The sequence below is a fragment of the Myiozetetes cayanensis genome, unplaced genomic scaffold (assembly GCF_022539395.1).
Source record: "Myiozetetes cayanensis isolate MyiCay16 unplaced genomic scaffold, myiCay2020 scf21, whole genome shotgun sequence".
In the NCBI taxonomy this organism is placed as follows: Eukaryota; Metazoa; Chordata; class Aves; order Passeriformes; family Tyrannidae; genus Myiozetetes; species Myiozetetes cayanensis.
The window spans coordinates 8,943,800-8,961,287 of NW_026087423.1; the positions used below are offsets into that span (position 1 = coordinate 8,943,800).

At 53.7% G+C, this 17,488-nt stretch overlaps 3 protein-coding genes across 6 annotated transcripts in view; 2 read left to right on the top strand and 1 right to left on the bottom strand.

Moving 5' to 3' along the window:
* Positions 1-222: 222 nt before the first annotated feature.
* On the top strand, positions 223-7,001 carry OGFOD2 (2-oxoglutarate and iron dependent oxygenase domain containing 2). Of its 2 annotated transcripts, XM_050318804.1 has the most exons (7): positions 223-374; positions 480-536; positions 2,846-2,956; positions 3,841-3,940; positions 4,967-5,091; positions 5,512-5,769; positions 6,353-7,001. In XM_050318804.1, exons 1-7 carry the CDS (start codon positions 252-254, stop codon positions 6,626-6,628), a joined length of 1,050 nt encoding a protein of 349 aa, XP_050174761.1. In that variant the 5' UTR covers positions 223-251; the 3' UTR covers positions 6,629-7,001. The 2 variants fall into 2 exon arrangements, with proteins under 2 accessions (XP_050174761.1, XP_050174762.1); XM_050318805.1 differs by lacking the exons at positions 223-374; positions 480-536; positions 3,841-3,940 and having other exon boundaries at positions 2,838-2,956.
* A 678-nt stretch (positions 7,002-7,679) lies between these two features.
* ARL6IP4 (ADP ribosylation factor like GTPase 6 interacting protein 4) lies at positions 7,680-13,088 on the top strand. Of its 3 annotated transcripts, none has more exons than XM_050318806.1 (6): positions 7,680-7,687; positions 9,522-9,718; positions 9,832-10,179; positions 10,621-10,738; positions 11,882-11,951; positions 12,093-13,088. In XM_050318806.1, the coding sequence occupies exons 2-6, from the start codon at positions 9,529-9,531 to the stop codon at positions 12,147-12,149; spliced, it is 783 nt and encodes a 260-aa protein (XP_050174763.1). In that variant the 5' UTR covers positions 7,680-7,687; positions 9,522-9,528; the 3' UTR covers positions 12,150-13,088. The 3 variants fall into 3 exon arrangements, with proteins under 3 accessions (XP_050174763.1, XP_050174765.1, XP_050174764.1); XM_050318808.1 differs by lacking the exon at positions 7,680-7,687 and adding an exon at positions 7,843-7,923; XM_050318807.1 differs by lacking the exon at positions 7,680-7,687 and adding an exon at positions 7,896-7,918.
* Positions 13,089-13,150: 62 nt separating this feature from the next.
* PITPNM2 (phosphatidylinositol transfer protein membrane associated 2) overlaps positions 13,151-17,488 on the bottom strand; it is a 112,312-nt gene continuing 107,974 nt past the window's right edge. Inside the window, 1 exon segment of the mRNA XM_050318802.1 lies at positions 13,151-17,376. Within this exon segment, the coding sequence (XP_050174759.1) occupies positions 17,044-17,376 (333 nt within the window). The 3' untranslated portion in view covers positions 13,151-17,043.

The window sequence follows — 17,488 nt, forward strand, 5'->3', positions numbered from 1 at the left end:
GCCCCGAGAGGGCCCGGCCCGGCTGCGGCGCCGCTGCGGGACCCGCCCGCGGTGACGTCACGGAAAGCGCAAATTAAAAACAAGAAAAAAAAAACAGGCACAAACCGGGAAAAAAAACCCAAACCCTGTGCGCGTTCCGCCTCTCCCCGTTTTCGGCCCCGGTTGGGAATTTGCCGACGCGCCCTCGCGCGGGGGAGGAAGCGGAGCCGCTCGGAGGGACGGGCCCCGCGCGCGCAGCGCCGGCGGGAAACATGTCCGGGGCGCGGCCGTTCCGGGCGTGCGGCTGCTTCCTCACCGACAACATCTTCGTGCCCCGCTACCGCCTCCACGTGCGCTACCGGGACCGGCGGCAGCTCCGCCGCGAACACGGCCGGGTACGGCCGGGGCAGGGCCGGGGGCGGGCGGGGCTGCCCCGGGAGCGCGGCCGGAGGGTGTCCCCGGTGCCGCTCCGGGTGACCGCGGTGTCCCGTGTGTTGCAGGCGCTGCAGGAGCGCGGCTGCCGGAGCGAGGAGCAGTTCCAGGCTGTGCTGAGGGAGGTGAGCGCGGGGATCCCCCAGTCACGCCTGCCGGGAGGGGGATTCGGGGCAAGGAAGGGTTTGGGTTGGAAGGGGCCTTAAAGGCCCTCGAGGTCCACCCCCTGCCATAGGTAGGGACACCTCCCACTATCCCAGGTTGCTCCAAGCCCCGTCCAGCCTGGCCTTGGACACTTCCAGGGACGGGGCAGCCACAGCTTCTCTGGACAACCTGTGCCAGGGCCTCACCACCCTCACAGGGAGGAATTTCTTTCCAATATCCCATCTAACCTAACTCTCTGTGAGTGTGAAGCCATTCCCCTTTGTCCTCAACTCCAGAGCCTTGTAAACAGTCTCTCTTCCTTTCTTGAAGCTCCTTCAGGTACAGAAAAGCCACAGTTAGGTCACCCCAGAGCTTCTCTGGGCTGAACAAGCCCAATTCTCTCAGCCTTTCCTCCCAGCAGAGCTGCTCCAGCCCTGTAATCGCCTTGGTGCCTCCTCTGGACTCTCTCCAACAGCTCCACGTCCTGCCAGTGCTGGGACCCCAGGGGCATTTCCACACCCCCGGGGGTCCCGGGGCCGGGGTCAACCCCAAAGGGAGTTTGGGACTTGCTGAAGCCACAAGCCCTGACAGAATCGGGGCACAGCTCCCCAGCACCTCATCCCGGTTGACCCCGGGGCTGGGACAGAGGCCAGAGGGAAGAATTCCCCCCAGGCACTGTTGGGGAGGTGTTTACACAGCCAACACCCTGGAATTAAACACTGTCACCCAACACTTTGTCCCAGTGGCCTCTGTGCTGCTCCCTCCTTGGATTTAGTCAGCTGGCTCCCAGCCCACTTCTGGTTTGTCTTTCCTCGTCCCTTCTTTTGCCAATTATTTTTAAAGGGTGCCCAGAGATGGGATCACCCAGGGGTCCTACAGGTTCACACTCCACCCCAGGACACCCTTTATTAAGGAATCTGTGCCCCTTCCCAGGCCAGGGACAGAGATCTGTCACACAACCAGCTCTGATTTCACCTGGAGGGCAGACAGGTTCCTTCAGGGATTCTTGGCAGGGTGATGATAGCAATAAATCAGACTTATAATTAAAGCTTTATGAACAGGATATTATGATTCATATAGCACAGAACTCAGGAGTAGGACAGCACATACAGCACAACAAGCAGAATTTAAAATACAACTTCTCTCAGGGTTCCTAGATCCTAACTTTAGTTGTAATTTATAATCACTTAGATCCTAATAACTCCCTAATCACCTGGACTCTCTGCAGAGATGCTGAGATCTTAACACAAAGGTTTGCTGTATCAATGTAAACATAATGTAGACTAAAAAAATAACATAAAAGAATAGGATTTACTCACTCAGCCCTCAGAGGAAGATGTCCCCTGCCATCAGAGGTGGCCCTGGCTGTGGGAGGTCACGGCTCTCACTGTCCAGCAGCTGTTCCAGTCCAAGTTTCCCACTTAGGACTTGTAAGTGCCTGATTTTATAGGCAGTGCTGAGGGCTGTTACAGTTCCCTGTTCCCTGTCAAGGTCACCAACAGCACTGGGGACCAGGGGACTGGGCCCTTCAAGGCCAGCAATGAAGGGAGTGATCAGCCTTGAGGCTGGGAGGGAGGAGGAGGAGAAGGAATCTGTTTTGTCTGCTTGCTTCACAAGACCTCCAGGGCCTGATAATGAGGGAAAGGGAATGAATAGATGACCAGAGAATGGCTGCTCACCTCATCAAATGCATTAGTGATGCTGACCAGGGGTCAGGAGGGGAACTGGTCACACCCTCCTTCCTTCTTCAGTGAGGAACGTTATAAATTAATCTCATGAGGGGGAATTAAAGAGGAAGAGCTGCCTGAATCAGCTGCTAAAACAGCTGTTTGCTCTGAAAGGACAGATTAGCCTGTCTCCTCCACACTTAGCAGTAATCCCTTCATGACAAGACTTGTCTCCCTCCCAGGAAGTGTCTTTATTTTGGACAATGCTTATATTGTCAGAACACAAGCCAAGGCTCTTAAAGCCTCCCCTGGCGATTCAGGAGGTGTCAGGATGCCTGAAAGGGCTGAAACCTCACAGCTCCACTTGGCACTTCCATGGAAAGACTTCAGTTATTTTTTTTTAAGCCATCTGTAAAGAGAAAGGGTCTCCAAACCCTCTCAGGCATTTGGCTTTTCAGATATTTATTCGACTTGCCTTGACTACAGAAAAACAAAGCACAGACTCCGCTTCCCAGGGGTGCCTGAAACAAAAATAAATGGTTTAAAACAATGAGCAAGTTCCTGGAATTGTGTTAGTTGTCCCTTTTGATTTTCTCACAATATGCCCTGTTGTTTATTTGCAGATTGAGGCAGAAGTGCAGAGGAGAAAACAGTTATTCCATCAGTCAGTGGAACGCAGAGCCATCATCTCCAAGTGCTACAAACCAAAACACCCAGAGGTGTACACTCTGCAGGTACACAGCGTGTTTGGAGTCTCTTTTGCCTCCAAGGAGATTACCTGAGAGTTTATTTTTTGCAGTCTGTTTTTCCCTCTTCTCCTCGGGATCATGCAGTGCTTAAGCTGGATGGAATTTAAACCCGTGTGTAGCGTATTAAAACTCTGAATTTAAAACTTTGACAGCACAGCATGTTCTCCAGGCAAGATTCCACCTGGTTTACATCCAGGAAGGGGTCATTCCATATGGAAGCTGCTCCAGCACCTGGTACTGGACTTGAAACACCATTAGTAATTTAAATATAAAGCATCACTGCAGCAAACAGGCTCGGTCAGGTCTAACGAGGCCACAGAAAACAGCCTTTATGGGGCTACTCTGCTTTGAATTTCCTCGTGCTTGCCAGACCCAAGACTTCCCAGCTGGGTAATTCCCACAGGTCAGCAGTAACACACAACCAAAGTTCACACAGATTTGCTGTGATCCTCCAGCAATAAGTTCTGCTGTTGTTTGCTGTCATCACTGTGGGGAAGTGCTCAAAGCAGAGCCCAGTCACTCCGTTGTGCTCGTTCCGTAACAAGAGGCTAAAATCCACTAGGAAAGATTTTGCACCTACCTGTTAAGAATCCATATTGTGAGCCAGGCTCTTTCCTGTCGTGCCTGTAATAAATCTGGCCAGTTTTATGCAGAAACCCTCAAACTCACCTAAACCCCCAAGTGAAGCACAGGAACGTTCTGCAGTTCCTGCCACAGAAGTAACCCCAGTGTGACTATCAGCCCTGTCCCTTCAGACTGCACATTTCCCTGTGGCTCCCTGGAAATCCATTTCTCTCTGGGGCTGTAAAAGGCTGTACTGGCTAACTGTGTTCCTGTGTGTTTTTTTCCCACCCTTCCCTCGACACCAGGATTCCTTCCTGGCCCCCAATTTCCTGGAGATCGTGCGGTACTGCACCTCGCCCGGAGCTCATCTCCAGGGCCTCCTGGGCTACCTCGAGTCCTTCTCAGGTAAAGGAAACAACACCTCAGTCACACAGATAACCCTGAGTGACGCTGCAGCTCCCCTGGTGACAGCTGTTCCCAAGCCTTGTCTTTGGTAGCTCGGATTTGACTCAGGCTGAGACAAACAGGATGTTATTCTCTGCCTGACAGGGGTCTCTGGAGGGGCAGTGCTGTGCAGCAGTTCTGCTCTGGAGCAGACACTCTTTTCTGCCTTCCCATCCCAGTCTGCTGATGTCTCACCAGAGGCTCCAGCTGCAGCAGGATTTGAGGTTTTGGTTGTGCCACCATGTCACCAGGGAGCCTGAAGGAACACTGTTAGCCTGGGGAGCTTGTTTTTCCCTCCCCAAGTGCTTTGCCATTTCAGACAATCCCTGTGGGTTAGTCTGGGCTGAAATAATTTCAGTCTTTTAAAAAAGAACTCTGGATTTTAAGCTTCCCTGGAGGCAGCCTTGAAGCTCTCTACATACCAGAAATGCTGACAAAATGTAGAGGGGAGGAGGCAAAGTCTCCTCCTTTTCTCAAGAGAGACCCAGATGAGCCTGTGCAGAGCCCCTGGATTTGTCCAAGGCACCATTTCCAGCCTTCTCCTGCTCTCTTCATCTCCCCTTCTGTATCTTCAGTCCTGAGCTCCCCTCACACAGACCTTAAGGGCTCTACCCCACAAGGCTGGCACCAGATGAGTGAGTCCCACAGCCCCTAAATGACCTTGAGTGTCCTTCCAGCCTGCCTGTGAGGAGTCGCTGATTCACCACCCTCCCTCCAGACTCAGAACGCTTCCTTGGCACAACATCTGGCATTTAAACCAGTGCCAGATCTCCTGACTGGATGGGTGAGCCTGGAAACGAGGGGCCAACATGAAAAATAACAAAGACATCCTGGGCAATGGTTCCAGCCCTTCGAGCAGCCTGAGCACAGAGTGAAGCACGTGGGTCCTGTGCTCTCACTGCCACCAGCACGGTGGAGCTGGACAGGCAGGCAGGAACACTCACCTGAGACCTTCCCCAGCTAATGGTGTCCCCCTTCTCCTGACAGATAAGAGGATCTATCGGCTCCCAGTGTTCACAGAGGAGTTCTGCCGGACCTTTGTGGATGAGCTGGAGAACTTTGAGCGGTCGGACATGCCCAAAGGCAGGCCCAACACCATGAACAACTACGGGGTAGGATTTGCCTCATGTGCTTCTTCAGGGGGAATATTCACTCTGTTCACCTCCAAAGTGTCATTTTACACAGAGCAGTTGGAGTTCCAGTACCCCTTGGAGGGAAAGGGTTGAGGGAATGTTACACAGACAAAAGGATATGGGAACACAAGGAAAGGGGGTGGGAGTTTTAGGCAGAGCAAAGAGCACCTGGTATTTTAAAGCAATACCCATTTAAATCAAGGAGTCAGTTTTCAAAGAGCACTCACCTTTTAATCTTGCTCTGTCTTTCTCCCATCCCTTGATCCTCTTCCTTTCTCCTGTAGCTGGAGCCTTTGCTCTGAAGTTCTTGCTCTGAGCCAGCAGCAGGGCTGGAGGAGGAGGAGGAGGACAGCTCTGATGATGTTGCTCAGCTGTCCCCACCTCCTCTCTTGGACCCAGGTTTTGCTGAGCGAGCTCGGGATGGACGAAGGGTTCCTGACCCCCCTGAGGGAGCAGTTCCTGCGGCCCATCACGGCCCTGCTGTACCCTGAGCTGGGGGGATCCTGCCTGGACAGCCACAGGGCCTTTGTGGTCAAGTACTCCCTGCACGAGGACCTGGATCTGAGCTCCCACTATGACAATGCAGAAGTCACCTTGAATGTCTCGCTGGGGAAGGACTTCACAGAAGGCAACTTGTACTTTGGGGATTTCTACCAGGTACTGAGCACATTCCTACTCTGGAACCCTGTTCCGTTCCCCTCTACCTCCTTTCAGCCCCCCCAGTTTCAAGGCATAAACTGTGTTCTAAAAACAATTACTTCTGACAGTCAAACCTGCTCTGTCCCTTCCCTCTTTTACATTGTTTTGGTTACACAGAAGCCTTTTCTGTTCCCATATTCAGGTTTCAAAGAGAGCACAGAGGCAGCTTGTGGGAGAAGGTTGGAGTAAACAAACCAGCCCATCTTTCCACAGCTGAAACAGTGAGCAGGGAGGTCCTGAGAGGGAAATTTATTTCCAATGAGACTTAAAGCTAAATCTGTAGCACCTGTTTCTAGGGCAAGAGAGGGTGAAAGCTCCCATGCACAGGTGAAACAGGTTGTTTGGCTGAAACTGGGAATGTCTTACTGGAAAACAGTTGTACCCATCTGCTGCCAAGCCACCACTGAAGGGGCTGCATTTCAGAGGTGCAGTTTGTCCTTTCCCTGTTGCTCCCTGGGGGAAGAGCTGATAAGTGCCAACTATTTGAGTGTTGTTCTGCCAAGGACTTTCTGGTGTAATTATGAATCCACCTCTGTTCCAGGATCCCAGTCCTGTGCCCAAGTACCTGGAGGTGGAACACGTGGGAGCCCAGGGGCTGCTCCACCGGGGAGGGCAGATCCATGGGGCGCTTCCCATCGGCTCCGGGGAGCGCTGGAACCTCATCCTGTGGATGAGATCATCCCTCATCCGAAACCAGCTCTGCCCCATGTGCAACAGCAAACCCCAGCTGGTGGAAGCAGAGGGGTTTGGGGATGGATTCACAGGAACCCTGGAAGAGGACGTGCCCGAGACTGTGGATGTCTGTGCCCTGTGGTAGGGGACGGGAAAACACGACTTCTCCAGACCACGTGGCCCAAAGCTCCTCTCTGACCTCTCAGACCGCACTAACAGGCTCTGATGGATGCAGGAGCCCTGTAAGAAGTAGCTCTCACCTTGGAAAGGGGATACAAAGCCAGCCCTGCCAGGGTTAGGGGGCTTGGAGAGCTGGAACTCAGCTCGCCAGGGCTCACACTGGGGACTGTTTGTAAGACAGAGGAAGCCCCAACACTTTGATGCACCAGAGAGACTCTGTAAATATTTCCAGGTGTACAGAGGAAACACACAAAGCTCCTTGGCCTCTGTGCCAACAGCAGCATCCCAGGTCCTGCTGGAAATGGGAAGGAATGGTGAATAAAACCCTGCACTTACCACTCTCTGCTGTTCTCAGTGGCCTCCTGTCCTCTCCCAGGGGAAGGGGAAGAGTGACAGAAATGAGATCCAGGTGATTTCACAGTAGGCTGCTGGGAATGGCAGGGAATTACTATCACTGGAGGCTTGCCTAACCCAGGCTCAGAAAAATCCATCAGGAGCAATATATAGGGAAAGCTGATCCCACAGCGTGGCTGAGAGGATTTCCACAGACTCCCAAAAGCTCTTCTGAGCACAAATTTTCCAGTGGGCAGAAAGAGAGACGAAGCTCTGTGAGCCACCTGCAGCGCAGCAAAACTTTACATTTAACCCCCTTTGCTTTAGTAATGTGAGCAAGTGAAAACACAAAATAACTCTCCCAGGCTGGGTGCATCAGGCAGACCTGGGGCTTCTTAATGTGGCACCAACATCCCCCAGCAGACGATGGATTAGGAGGGTCGAGTGCTTTCCCTGTCTTACTTCCAGCTGGCTGAAAACTTTGGGACTCCCGCTTGCAAAACAAATTAAAGAAGCCGAGTATGTTTTGATTTGGTGGCTGCGTTTGCCTCTGTAGCCAAATAATTGTATATATTTGGCACACACAGAGGCTGCTGCGTTTGTAAGGGGCTGTTTCACTCACCGGTTCCCTGCGGTATTTGCAGCACGAGGACAATCACATCGAGAACTGGGAAAGGCTGGACGTGAGCGGGTAGGGGGTGTTGTTTTAAGCCTTCGCAAGGGACCCGCCGGAATTTTGGCTGTTTGCGGCAGCGACCGCGAGCGCTCCCCCCGCCCTCCCGAATTCCCCAAAAAATTGAGCCGCAGCGGCCCCCGGAACCAAAGAGCGCGGCGCGGCTGCCGCCCGGCCCCGCAAACGGCGGACGGGAGCGGGGGGCGGCCGGCGCGGCCCTGGCGGCGGGAGCGGGACCGGCCCGGCCCGGCCTGGTGAGTCCCTCCCGCTCTCCCTCCTTCCTTCCTTCCCTCCTTCCCTCCCTGCCGCTCCTCGCACCTGTGCGGGGCTGCAGGTACCGGGCTGGGTGGGTGGGGTGGGCACAGCCCCGCGCGATGCGGCGGCACCCGGGGCCGGGGGGGGCCGATAAAGAGCCGCGCTCTTAAAGGGGCCGCACCGAGAGCGTTTAAATCCTTAAAGGGCCAGAGCGCCTCTTGCTGGGCTCGTAAAGAGCCAGCGCACCTTGCGCGGGGGCTTAAAGGGTCACCGCGGCTTGTGCGGAGCTCTTAAAGGGCCAGCGCACCTTGTGGAGAGCTCTTAAAGGGACAGCGCACCTCATGCTGAGCTCTTAAAGGGCCAGCGTTTCCCAGGCTCCCCGTGCCGGGGCGGGAGGGCAGGGGCAGAGCAGCAGCCGGGCCGGGCAGGAGGAGCCGCCCCAAAGTGCCCCCAGTCAGATGAGGGCACAGCTGGGCTGGGGTGCTGTGGGGTGGGTTTGGGATTCGTCCCCTCCCCGCAGCATCGCCCCGCACGTCCTGGGATGCTCCTGTCCATGGATCCGGGTGCTGGGGTTGGATAACGTGGGTCCTGCTGCCTCGAGCCCCAAACCCCGTCCTGCACAAGGCCCTGGTTGAGGGAATGGCTGCTGGGTCTGTGTCCATGAGGGATTCTCACCCTCTGGACCTTCCATACCTGCCCTTAATTGTTTTGGTTTGGTTTTTTTTTTTTTTTAGTTTTTTTTTTTTCCTGACTGAAATTTCCCTTTGGAAATCAATCAAAATCCTGATTCCCTTGGGAGCGAGTTGCTGCCTGGGAACATCAGGACAGTAAACAATCAATTAATTAGATGTGGTAGTTGGAAGGTGGCTGTGAGGAAGCATTTCCCAGCTCCTGCTCTGCCCACGGTGCCAGTTGTTTTTTTAAATTAATGGGAGCAGGGATCACTCTGGCTCTGGCCTGTGGCTGCCAGGAACCCTCGGGCTGACGGACAGGGGTGCCAGCTCGGTGCATAATCTGTTTTCTAAAAGCAAATTGGGATATTAAAAATTCATTGTTCCCCTTGGCTTGTGCCCGCTCTCAGCATTTTAAATAACGGAGTGACTGACTCCGTGTTCAGCCCGGGAGGATGTTTAGTCCTGCTGGCTGTAGCTGCAGCTTCCATCACCCCTTCCCAGAGCCTGGCTGTGCTGCAGCATCTTCCCAAGGGCTCCCTGGGCTGGGGGGTGACTGTGGGGCACAGCAGGGCCTGCAAACACCAACCCCGGGCCCCTCAGTGCCTGCCCACAGGATCAGGCAGGGATAAGCCTGATTCTCTAGGGATAAACAGGAAAAGTGGGGGGGAAAACCCAACGGAGGGTTTTCCTAGTGGAAAACCTGCTTGGGGACAGTTGTCTGAGGTGGAAAGGGCTGCCTGGGGACAGCAGTGCTGGCTCTACCCCGAGGGCTCCGTGCTGTGGATTGGTGGAATTCCACTTGGCTGTGGCTGCGTGAGGGGAGACCCTGACCCATCTCTCCACGTGGATACCCAAGGGAGGGAGTTTGACAGGAGCAGGGCTGGTTGGCTCAGAGGTGGCTCTGATGTCCCTGTCCCCTCCAGGCTGACCATGGCCCACAGCCAGTCCCGGAAGCGGTCGCGGAGCAGGAGCAAAAGCAGCTCTCGGAGCAGGCAGGAGAGGAAGGAGAAGAAAAGGAGGAAAAGCAGCAAGGACTCGCAGCAGGGCAGCAGCTCTCCTCCAAGGAAGAGGAACTCCGGGTCTCACGGACACAAGTCGAGCTCGGCAGCAGCCAGGGAAGGTGAGGAAGGCCCGTGACTCCGCGTTTTTCCTGGGGTGGGTGCACAGAGGGGCCCAGATGGGAGAAGAGAGTCCCTGCTTTTAGCTCAGTTGATGTCTGCTTATGTATTGCAGAGAAGAAGAAGAAGAAGGAAGGAAAGGACAAAAAGAAGAGGAAGGCCAGCACCTCCTCCTCTGGGACAGCATCTTCATCCACCAGCTCTTCCTCATCCTCTTCCTCCAGCCCCTCCTCTGATGACTCCAGTGACAGTGACTCCAAAGCAAAGAAGAGTCAACACGGCAAGAAAAAGAGAGTGAAACAGAAAGACAAGAAGAAAAAGAAGAAGAAGAAGAAGAAATTAAAAAAGAAATTAAAAAAGAAGGCAAAGGAAAAGGCTAAGGAGGAGAAAGCCAAGGGAGAAGAGGTGCCTGGCCCCTCGCTGGAGCAGTGGCAGAAGGAATCAGGGGAGGACCCTGGGCCAGGTAATGATGGTGTTTTCCTGCTGGAAGCCTGTGCACACAGGAGCTGTGCTGATCCCTTCCTGGGGCCCCGTGAGGTGTCTGAGGGAAGCAGGGCTGTGTGCAGGCAGGAGCCTCAGGCTCTCCTCCCTCCTACACACTGCGGCCACCTTTGAGCCACACCACGTAAATGTAAGAGCCACATCAGGTGTTCTTTTGTGAAGTGTTTAGATGCAGTTCATAGGTGTGGTGAGGAACAAAGACAGAAGGACAGATTGAGCAGTAACATCCTGGTAGAGCTGCTCCTGCCTTTGGGATGGGAAGTGACCCTTCTTTTGTGTGGTTCACCACTGAACCCTAAGTACCACCAGGAATCTGGCATGGGATGTGTCTGTTGGCTGCAGCCGCAGGGCTGTGCCTGCACTTGGCCCTGGGAGCTGGCTCTGACTGACCAGTGCACTCCAGTTTTGACAGATGAACAGAAATCCCGGATCCAGGCTATGAAGCCAATGACAAAGGAAGAATGGGATGCGAGGCAGAGCGTCATAAGGAGGGTCGTGGATCCCGAAACAGGGAGAACCAGGTACGATCCCCGGGGAGAAAGGAGGGGGCTTGTCCTTCCCTATCCACGCTGTGTGGGTGGGAGTCCTGGAGGATACCTGTCCATGGCACTGCAGTACCATGTGTGGGCCCAGGTCCCCTTGAGCAGCAAAGGCCTGAGCCGACCCCTCACAGGCCAGACCTGTCAGACCTGGTGTAACTTACCCAGAAAGTGACACCAAATTATCAAATTGTGCTGGGGCTTCACACAAGGGACACTGGGCTGTGTCCCAGCATCCCACTGCTGCATCCGCTCACCTTTCAGCTCCGGGTGCAAGTGAGGAGGGAGTGTATGCCCTGTGGGGTTACAGACAACAATCAAACCCAAGTTCATTTGGCTGCCAAATAGAAATGACCCAGTTTTTAATAAACTGCGTCCTCTCAGCCAGCAAAAAACATCACGCTGAAGAGAATTGGGTATGACAAGTCCAGTCTTAAAATAGAAGGCAGCCTGCAGGGCTCAGGGAGGTGTGGAACAAAGGTCGGTTCCCTGTAAGGCATGTAATGAAGACAATTAAATTTCTGTTCATGTTTGGAGGTGTGAGCTGCCTCCAACACTGCTTGGAGTTTGCTCAGCAAGATGCTCCCCAGTCTAGCTGATTTCAGGCCCAAACTGGCTCCTGTTTCTGAATGGCTCTGCAGTTTCCTGGGGCAGGCAGGACCACACCTGAACTGTCTGAAAAAAGGAAGAGGCTTTGCAGGGGTTGGGGGCACTGCTGTTGACAGGGAAGCCTGCAGATTTTGGGGTGGCAGGAGATGCTTTTATTATGTGTTTTCTCGGCAGTGTGACTGCACACAGCAGGCAGTGCCCACAGCCTGGGGCAGGGCTGGCTGGCCCATGCTGATTTCTTAGGGGACTGCACCTGTCCTTACTGCAGCGTGCTGACATTAATCCCATGGGAGCAGTGGAAAAGCCTGCTGTGCTATTTAAGCTTGATACAGCCAAAAAAAGTCACGTAATGCAATGTCAGGGGTAAGTCATCACTGGCCTTGCCTAGAGTGCATCAGCCCAGCACCTGGTCCTGGGCTCTGAGGGAGCTGGGGGCTCAGGGTAGGGTGGGGATCAGCACCTTCTGCAGCTGCAGGAACTCGCCAGGAGCTCTCAAGGCTTGTGCTTGTCTTCCAGGCTCATTAAGGGAGACGGAGAAGTCCTGGAAGAAATTGTCAGCAAGGAGAGACACAAGGAGATTAACAAGGTAGTGGGAACTGGCCACCAGCATGAGCTGCTGGGCACAGCTAAAGAGCTGCTGCACCCAGAGGTGGTGTGTGTTCACCCCGGGTGGTGCTGGTGGTCCTGCATCCTCAGACAATCTGTGATCACCTGTGTCCCTTTGCAGCAAGCCACGAGGGGGGACGGGCTGGCCTTCCAGGTGAGGACAGGGATGCTGCAGTGAGTGTGCAGACACCAGCCAGGCCAGGAGCCCATGCTGTTGCCAGTGCCAGCCCAGGTGGGAGCCTCTGTCTCTGGACCACGCAGACAGCACCGTGTCAACGTTCCCCAGGGGCACTTTGCAGCCTCTCTGTAAGTTACTGACTGGGAAGGAGAGTGACTTCAGTGGTTCATCTCCCACCAAACAGCATCTCCCCTCCCTCTCCCAGCTGAGGCCAGTGTGGCTGTAATGCACCTGAGCCCCCTGTGCCCTGATGCACCTTTGGATGCTGGAGGAGCTCAGCAGCACCCAGGGGACAGGCTTGAGGGTGTTGAGGACCTCAGAGTGCTGCTGCCCCTCAGCTCTGGGCTTTGGTTGGCAGGAACCAACACTGTGGCCAAAAATCCACAGCTGGCTGCCACTTCTTCCCTTCAGGGGCTGCTCGTGGCCCCTTCCTTGCTGGAGGTGGCTCATGGGGCCCTTCACACTCATCAACTGTCCTGCTCAGAGAGGAGCAGCCATGGCTCTGCTCAGGCTGCAGCTCTCCCTGCACCCTTCGGTGCCACCCTCCACCGTGCCCCGGGGCTTTCCTCAACTCTCCTGCAGCTTCATCTCCCGGGGTGGCACTGGGGAGCACTGAGCTGGCACGCTGCACCGGGATGTGTGCAGGTGTGCCTTGTGGAGGGGTGGCTTTACCTTTTGCTGTCTGCTCCTGCATGCAACTCCTGTCCCTGCCCCACAGCACAGGCCCTGGGCAGCCTTGGGGGTCCGGACCTCTCAGCCCATGGCTGCTCTGAAGCAAACAGAGAAGCCTTTCCCCCACAGCAAAGTCCATAAATCTACAAACTGTAAAAAAGAAATGGAGAAATGAGTTAAAGGACTAACAGGACTGATGTGCACGGAGGGTTTCCACGTTCTGTTCACCGCTGTAACCCCATTAAACTGGCGCCTGCTCACGTCTCGGGTTTTGCGACTTATCTCTCTTTAGTCTCCCCCCCCTCCCCCACAAAAAAGCAGACAGAGAAGAGCCTTCCCGTTTCTTTAATCTGTGTAACTCACAATGATACTGTACACAAAGCACACCAGGCATTGGAACGATGCACTAACAGCAAGGAGGAGAAGGAAGTTGTACAGAAGGTTTGCCACACACAAGCGGGTCGTCGGCACGGTGACTGTACACACAGGGTCGGGCATCCCCTCCGGTGGCTCCCCACGCAGGGCTGGTACCCCTAAAGCCATTTTTTATAAATAAAATATAACTAACATCGTCAGAATATAAAATTGACAGTCGAGGGTATCAACAGGCAGAGGGGAGGGGACCGTAAGGCTTCTAGAACTAATAGGAAATGCAGCAAACAGTGGCGATACCTGAAGAAGGGGCTGCTACAGCAAGCACGGCGGCTGCTGGGCGGGTGGGAGGGTGTTGGTGACCCTTTGGCTCGTTACTGCTCACGATCCAACACTGTAAACGGTTTTTGGTGTGAGAATTTCGCCTCATCTGACTTGAGTGATCTGAGCAAACCCAGGGAAACAGCTCGGAGGGAACGCACGGGCTCCTCTGACGGGCGTGAAAAGACTTTAAAGGGACAGCGTCAGGTAGAAAGTCTGGCCCGAGAGCGCAGGAATAGAAAAAGCTGCTTTTTTTATAAAAAATCTGAGCTCTGCAGCAGAGTTTGATTCCCATGGAAACGAAAAACCAACCCCAAAGCCCGAGGCAGCCTGTGTGGTGCAGGTTGTGTTGTGCTGTGTGCAGAACAGGACGTGGGCTGTGCCGGGGGCTGCCCGGACCACGGCCGAGGGAGGAGCACGAGGAACTTCATATTCTTCCATTTCAAAGCAAACAAGTTATTGGTAACAAAGATAAATTAGGTCTTTAACCTGACAGTGCCCCTTTAGTAAGGATGGAACATACATTCATCTTTTCCCCTCACCGCATCCCAACGGATCCTCTTCCATACATGTGGAAAGGCATCGGGTCACATGCATTGCTCCCCAAAACAGCTCGGAACAAACAGGTTATAAACACAGAGTTAAACTATTGCTATTGTTCTGAGTGAGTAGCACGTTGATCTTTGCTTCAGAAGGACGAGTGCCAGATGGGGGCGGCTGAGGACAGAGCGATGGAGACAGGGATGGACTGAAAAGGTGAAGAAAAACTTATTGGCATTTTTCCTGGTAACTACACCCACCTCCTCTGGTATTATTGCAGCAATAAAGGTCCTGCTCTACAATTGCTTCTCCGTGTTGGATCCGTACAATGGCAGCGGATGGGGGGGCCAGGGAAAGGACCCGGGCAAGGTTCAAGAAGCTCAACAAAGGATGAGGACGGAGGTGTTATATGATTGTCAGGCTAACTGGGTAGTAGCTGCTTAAAACATGAAGTGATGGAGAGGTGAGTATCATATTGCACTTCTGCATTCATTGACAGTTACATTAAACTTGGTCCATAAAATAATTGCTTTGTACATAATGCCTGAAACAAAAAGCTACATTTTTAAATATTAATAAACCCTGAAGGTTCCAGTCCCTCCAGACATTTTTTTTTTTCCCCATCTACATAAATAAATAACTTTCAGTTTTATATATCCACTTTTTATGTTGAACATTTACATTCGCCTCTGTTTTACACTATCTACACATAAGAAAATGTGAACATCTCATCAACACTGGAAAATGTACAGATCATGCCTTGGTTGTGGACTTGGAGGAAAAGGTGATGTTTGCAAAGGCCATATCCAAATTTGCAGAAATGATTAAGTGATGTGGTTTGGTGACTTCACAGGATGGATTGTGGCTTGGCTTCCTACTCGGATGGCATCTGTTTGATAGAACATTCGGCTAGCAAAAAGCTGGGACACTTCACATTGTTTTCGAGCCCAGTAAGCTCTGGATGTGCATTCGGAGAGAGCCAAGCTGAGCCGGCAGAAAAGGGAAGTCAGTTTTCGGTAACAAAAGTCATCAGGTACATTCTGTAACTGGATAATTATCAAAGAGAAGCGGTTACACATTTTGCAGTCGGGCTGCAAGACGTGGGGGACGCACTGGGCGGGCGGCAGTCGGGTTGGATCAGCACTGCCCTTCCTCTGCCTCCCTCGGACCCTCCAGCGCCACGAACACACGAGATCGACCTTGGGTGTCGGATGAGTTGGGATTTGCCTACCGTGGCCCAGAGCCAGTGAGCAGAGCAGTGTTCACAGTGCTGTGTATCTCAGTGCGGCCGTCCTGCACTTCTTATTGAAACAGGTAATAAAATGAAGCAGCCAGTCTAAAAAATTCTCTGTTATAAATAAGATCTTCATAAGTAGAAAGTGATATAAAGACAGGGAAGTGTGGTGGGGAAAAGCAGGGGTTACACATAGTCAGGTAGGACTATAAAATCTCCACGTGAAGAGGCTAACTGGAGTCTGTGGGGACCCCCTGGTGTGGGTGCCCCTCTGCCCCGGGAGCTGTGTGCGAGGAGGGAACCTTCACTGGCCCCAGGGGGGACAGGACTAAGGGGCTTTTTGGCAAGCCCTGGCTCTAGGCACTGTTCTCTGTCCCTGTCTCGGTGGCACCGGGTGCCAGCTGCCCTCAGCCACGCACCCCACCCGCCCGCTCCAGCAGCACAAAACCATCGCCTCAGGCACGTCCACTGAGAAACACACCGGGAAAATTAAGATATGGCCTTTTCTTAAGGTTGCCTGACATTGCTGGCACACTTCCTTATAGTCTCCTTACTGCTGGAAAAACTTCTGCACAGATTGTTTTTTTTAAATATATACATATATATATATATGTGTGTGTGTGCATATAGATATACACGCACACCCTGGCTTAGCAATATTTCATTGTCATGCACTACAAACACCGGTGTAGCTACATGAGATGGTAACAGGTTTCCATTCTAAAAATCATCAGTGCAAAAAACAATGAGGTTTGACAGTTCAGTAACTATAGGTAAAAGAAGCGAGTCTAGTTCCCATGAAAGCTGCTACTGAACTTGGAGAGAACCTGGGAAGAAGAAAACGTCTCAGAGGTGGGTGTTGAGAGAGTCAGACCCTGCATTTGGATGAGAAGAACTGCAATGCAATCTAGCTGAGTGCCTTCAGCTGCTTCCAAATATATGGTGGTTACTGTTGGAAACAATATACAGCGAGACTACTTGGAGACTTTTAACAGCAAATTAAGTGTCTGAGGTTTGTAACAGCTCAAACAAAGTAGCTTGTATTCCTCTTTTAATAGGTCACCACATTAAATTCCATCAGCTTCTCAAAGGTCTCTTTAAAAAATAACAGTAATAACAGTAACGACCCCGCTGTCTTGGGCACGAATCTGCCGACATTCTGCCTCTGCCAACAGCATCGACAGAGCTTTAGCTTTGCACTGCACCAACTCCTTGAGAAAGCGGCTGCCCTCGGAGCTCTTTGTACCGATAAAGCTCCCGGTCACCCTGCCTGGCACAGCCCACCATCGATCCTGTGTTATCGACCCCCAGCCTGCCCCGTGCTGGCAGAGCCCCTCAGTCTGACTCCTGGCACAGCCAAGGACAAGGTTGCCCAGCCCCACGCCCTGCTGTGTGGCTCTGAGGACAGCACTCGGTCGCGCGGATCGGAGCGATGGCTAACAAGGCGAGGAGGCACGTATTTACAGTCACTAAACCTGGATAAGAGAAGGAGGCAGGAGAGAGCGCCCTCTTGATCTGGAGACATCACCTCCCCGATTTCCAGCTGTTCCTTGGGCTCCTGCTGCACAAACCCGACGCTCTCGCTGCAAGGCCTGCACGTTCTGCGCGGGAAACATCCCGTCTCTTCCCAGAACACCACGATGTTATTGGAGTAGCACCATATTTACCCTTCCAGCCCGAAACGGCGACCTCGTCCCTCTTTCCTTTTGTTTTCTCCTCCGGTGGCTGCAGCTGTCAATCCTGGCTCTGGCCTGGCTACTTCTGCCCCAAGAGGCCAGACTCCAGCCGGGACGCGGCGCTCCGGCCCCAGCACCCCGTGGCGATGCTCATGCTCCGCTGGCTGCGCTCCCTGTCCCTGTCCTTGTCGCTGTCGGACTGGCTCTGGGTGCGCTCGGGGCGGTGGCCGCCGGCCGAAGGCTGGGAGGAGATGGTGCGGAGCAGGTGGTTCCTCTTGCGCAGGAACTCGGCCTGGCTGGGCAGCCCGAAGCTGCCCTTGCGCAGGGCCATGCGCGTGGTGTTCTTGGCGGGGCGCGCGCGGTGGTTGTACTCCAGCTGCGCCAGGTGGGCCGCGTAACCCTCCGTGATGAACTGCGGGGCGAGAGGGGCGAGGGCAGGGGTTAGAGGGATGGGACACGCTGCCCCGAGAGACACTGGCCACCAAGCATTGTTTGCTGTGCCAGGGTCTCTCAGTCCGAGGTGG

What these genes read in the sequence shown, in the direction of transcription:
- OGFOD2 (XM_050318804.1), top strand. Translation starts at nt 252, where the DNA reads ATGTCCGGGGCGCGGCCGTTCCGGGCGTGCGGCTGCTTCCTCACCGAC. An exon ending in CTACCTCGAGTCCTTCTCAG is followed by an intron (nt 3,941 to 4,966) that starts GTAAAGGAAACA and finishes TTCTCCTGACAG; the next exon opens with ATAAGAGGATCTATCGGCTC. An exon ending in ACACCATGAACAACTACGGG is followed by an intron (nt 5,092 to 5,511) that starts GTAGGATTTGCC and finishes TCTTGGACCCAG; the next exon opens with GTTTTGCTGAGCGAGCTCGG.
- ARL6IP4 (XM_050318806.1), top strand. Translation starts at nt 9,529, where the DNA reads ATGGCCCACAGCCAGTCCCGGAAGCGGTCGCGGAGCAGGAGCAAAAGC. An exon ending in CTCGGCAGCAGCCAGGGAAG is followed by an intron (nt 9,719 to 9,831) that starts GTGAGGAAGGCC and finishes TATGTATTGCAG; the next exon opens with AGAAGAAGAAGAAGAAGGAA. An exon ending in AGGGGAGGACCCTGGGCCAG is followed by an intron (nt 10,180 to 10,620) that starts GTAATGATGGTG and finishes AGTGCACTCCAG; the next exon opens with TTTTGACAGATGAACAGAAA.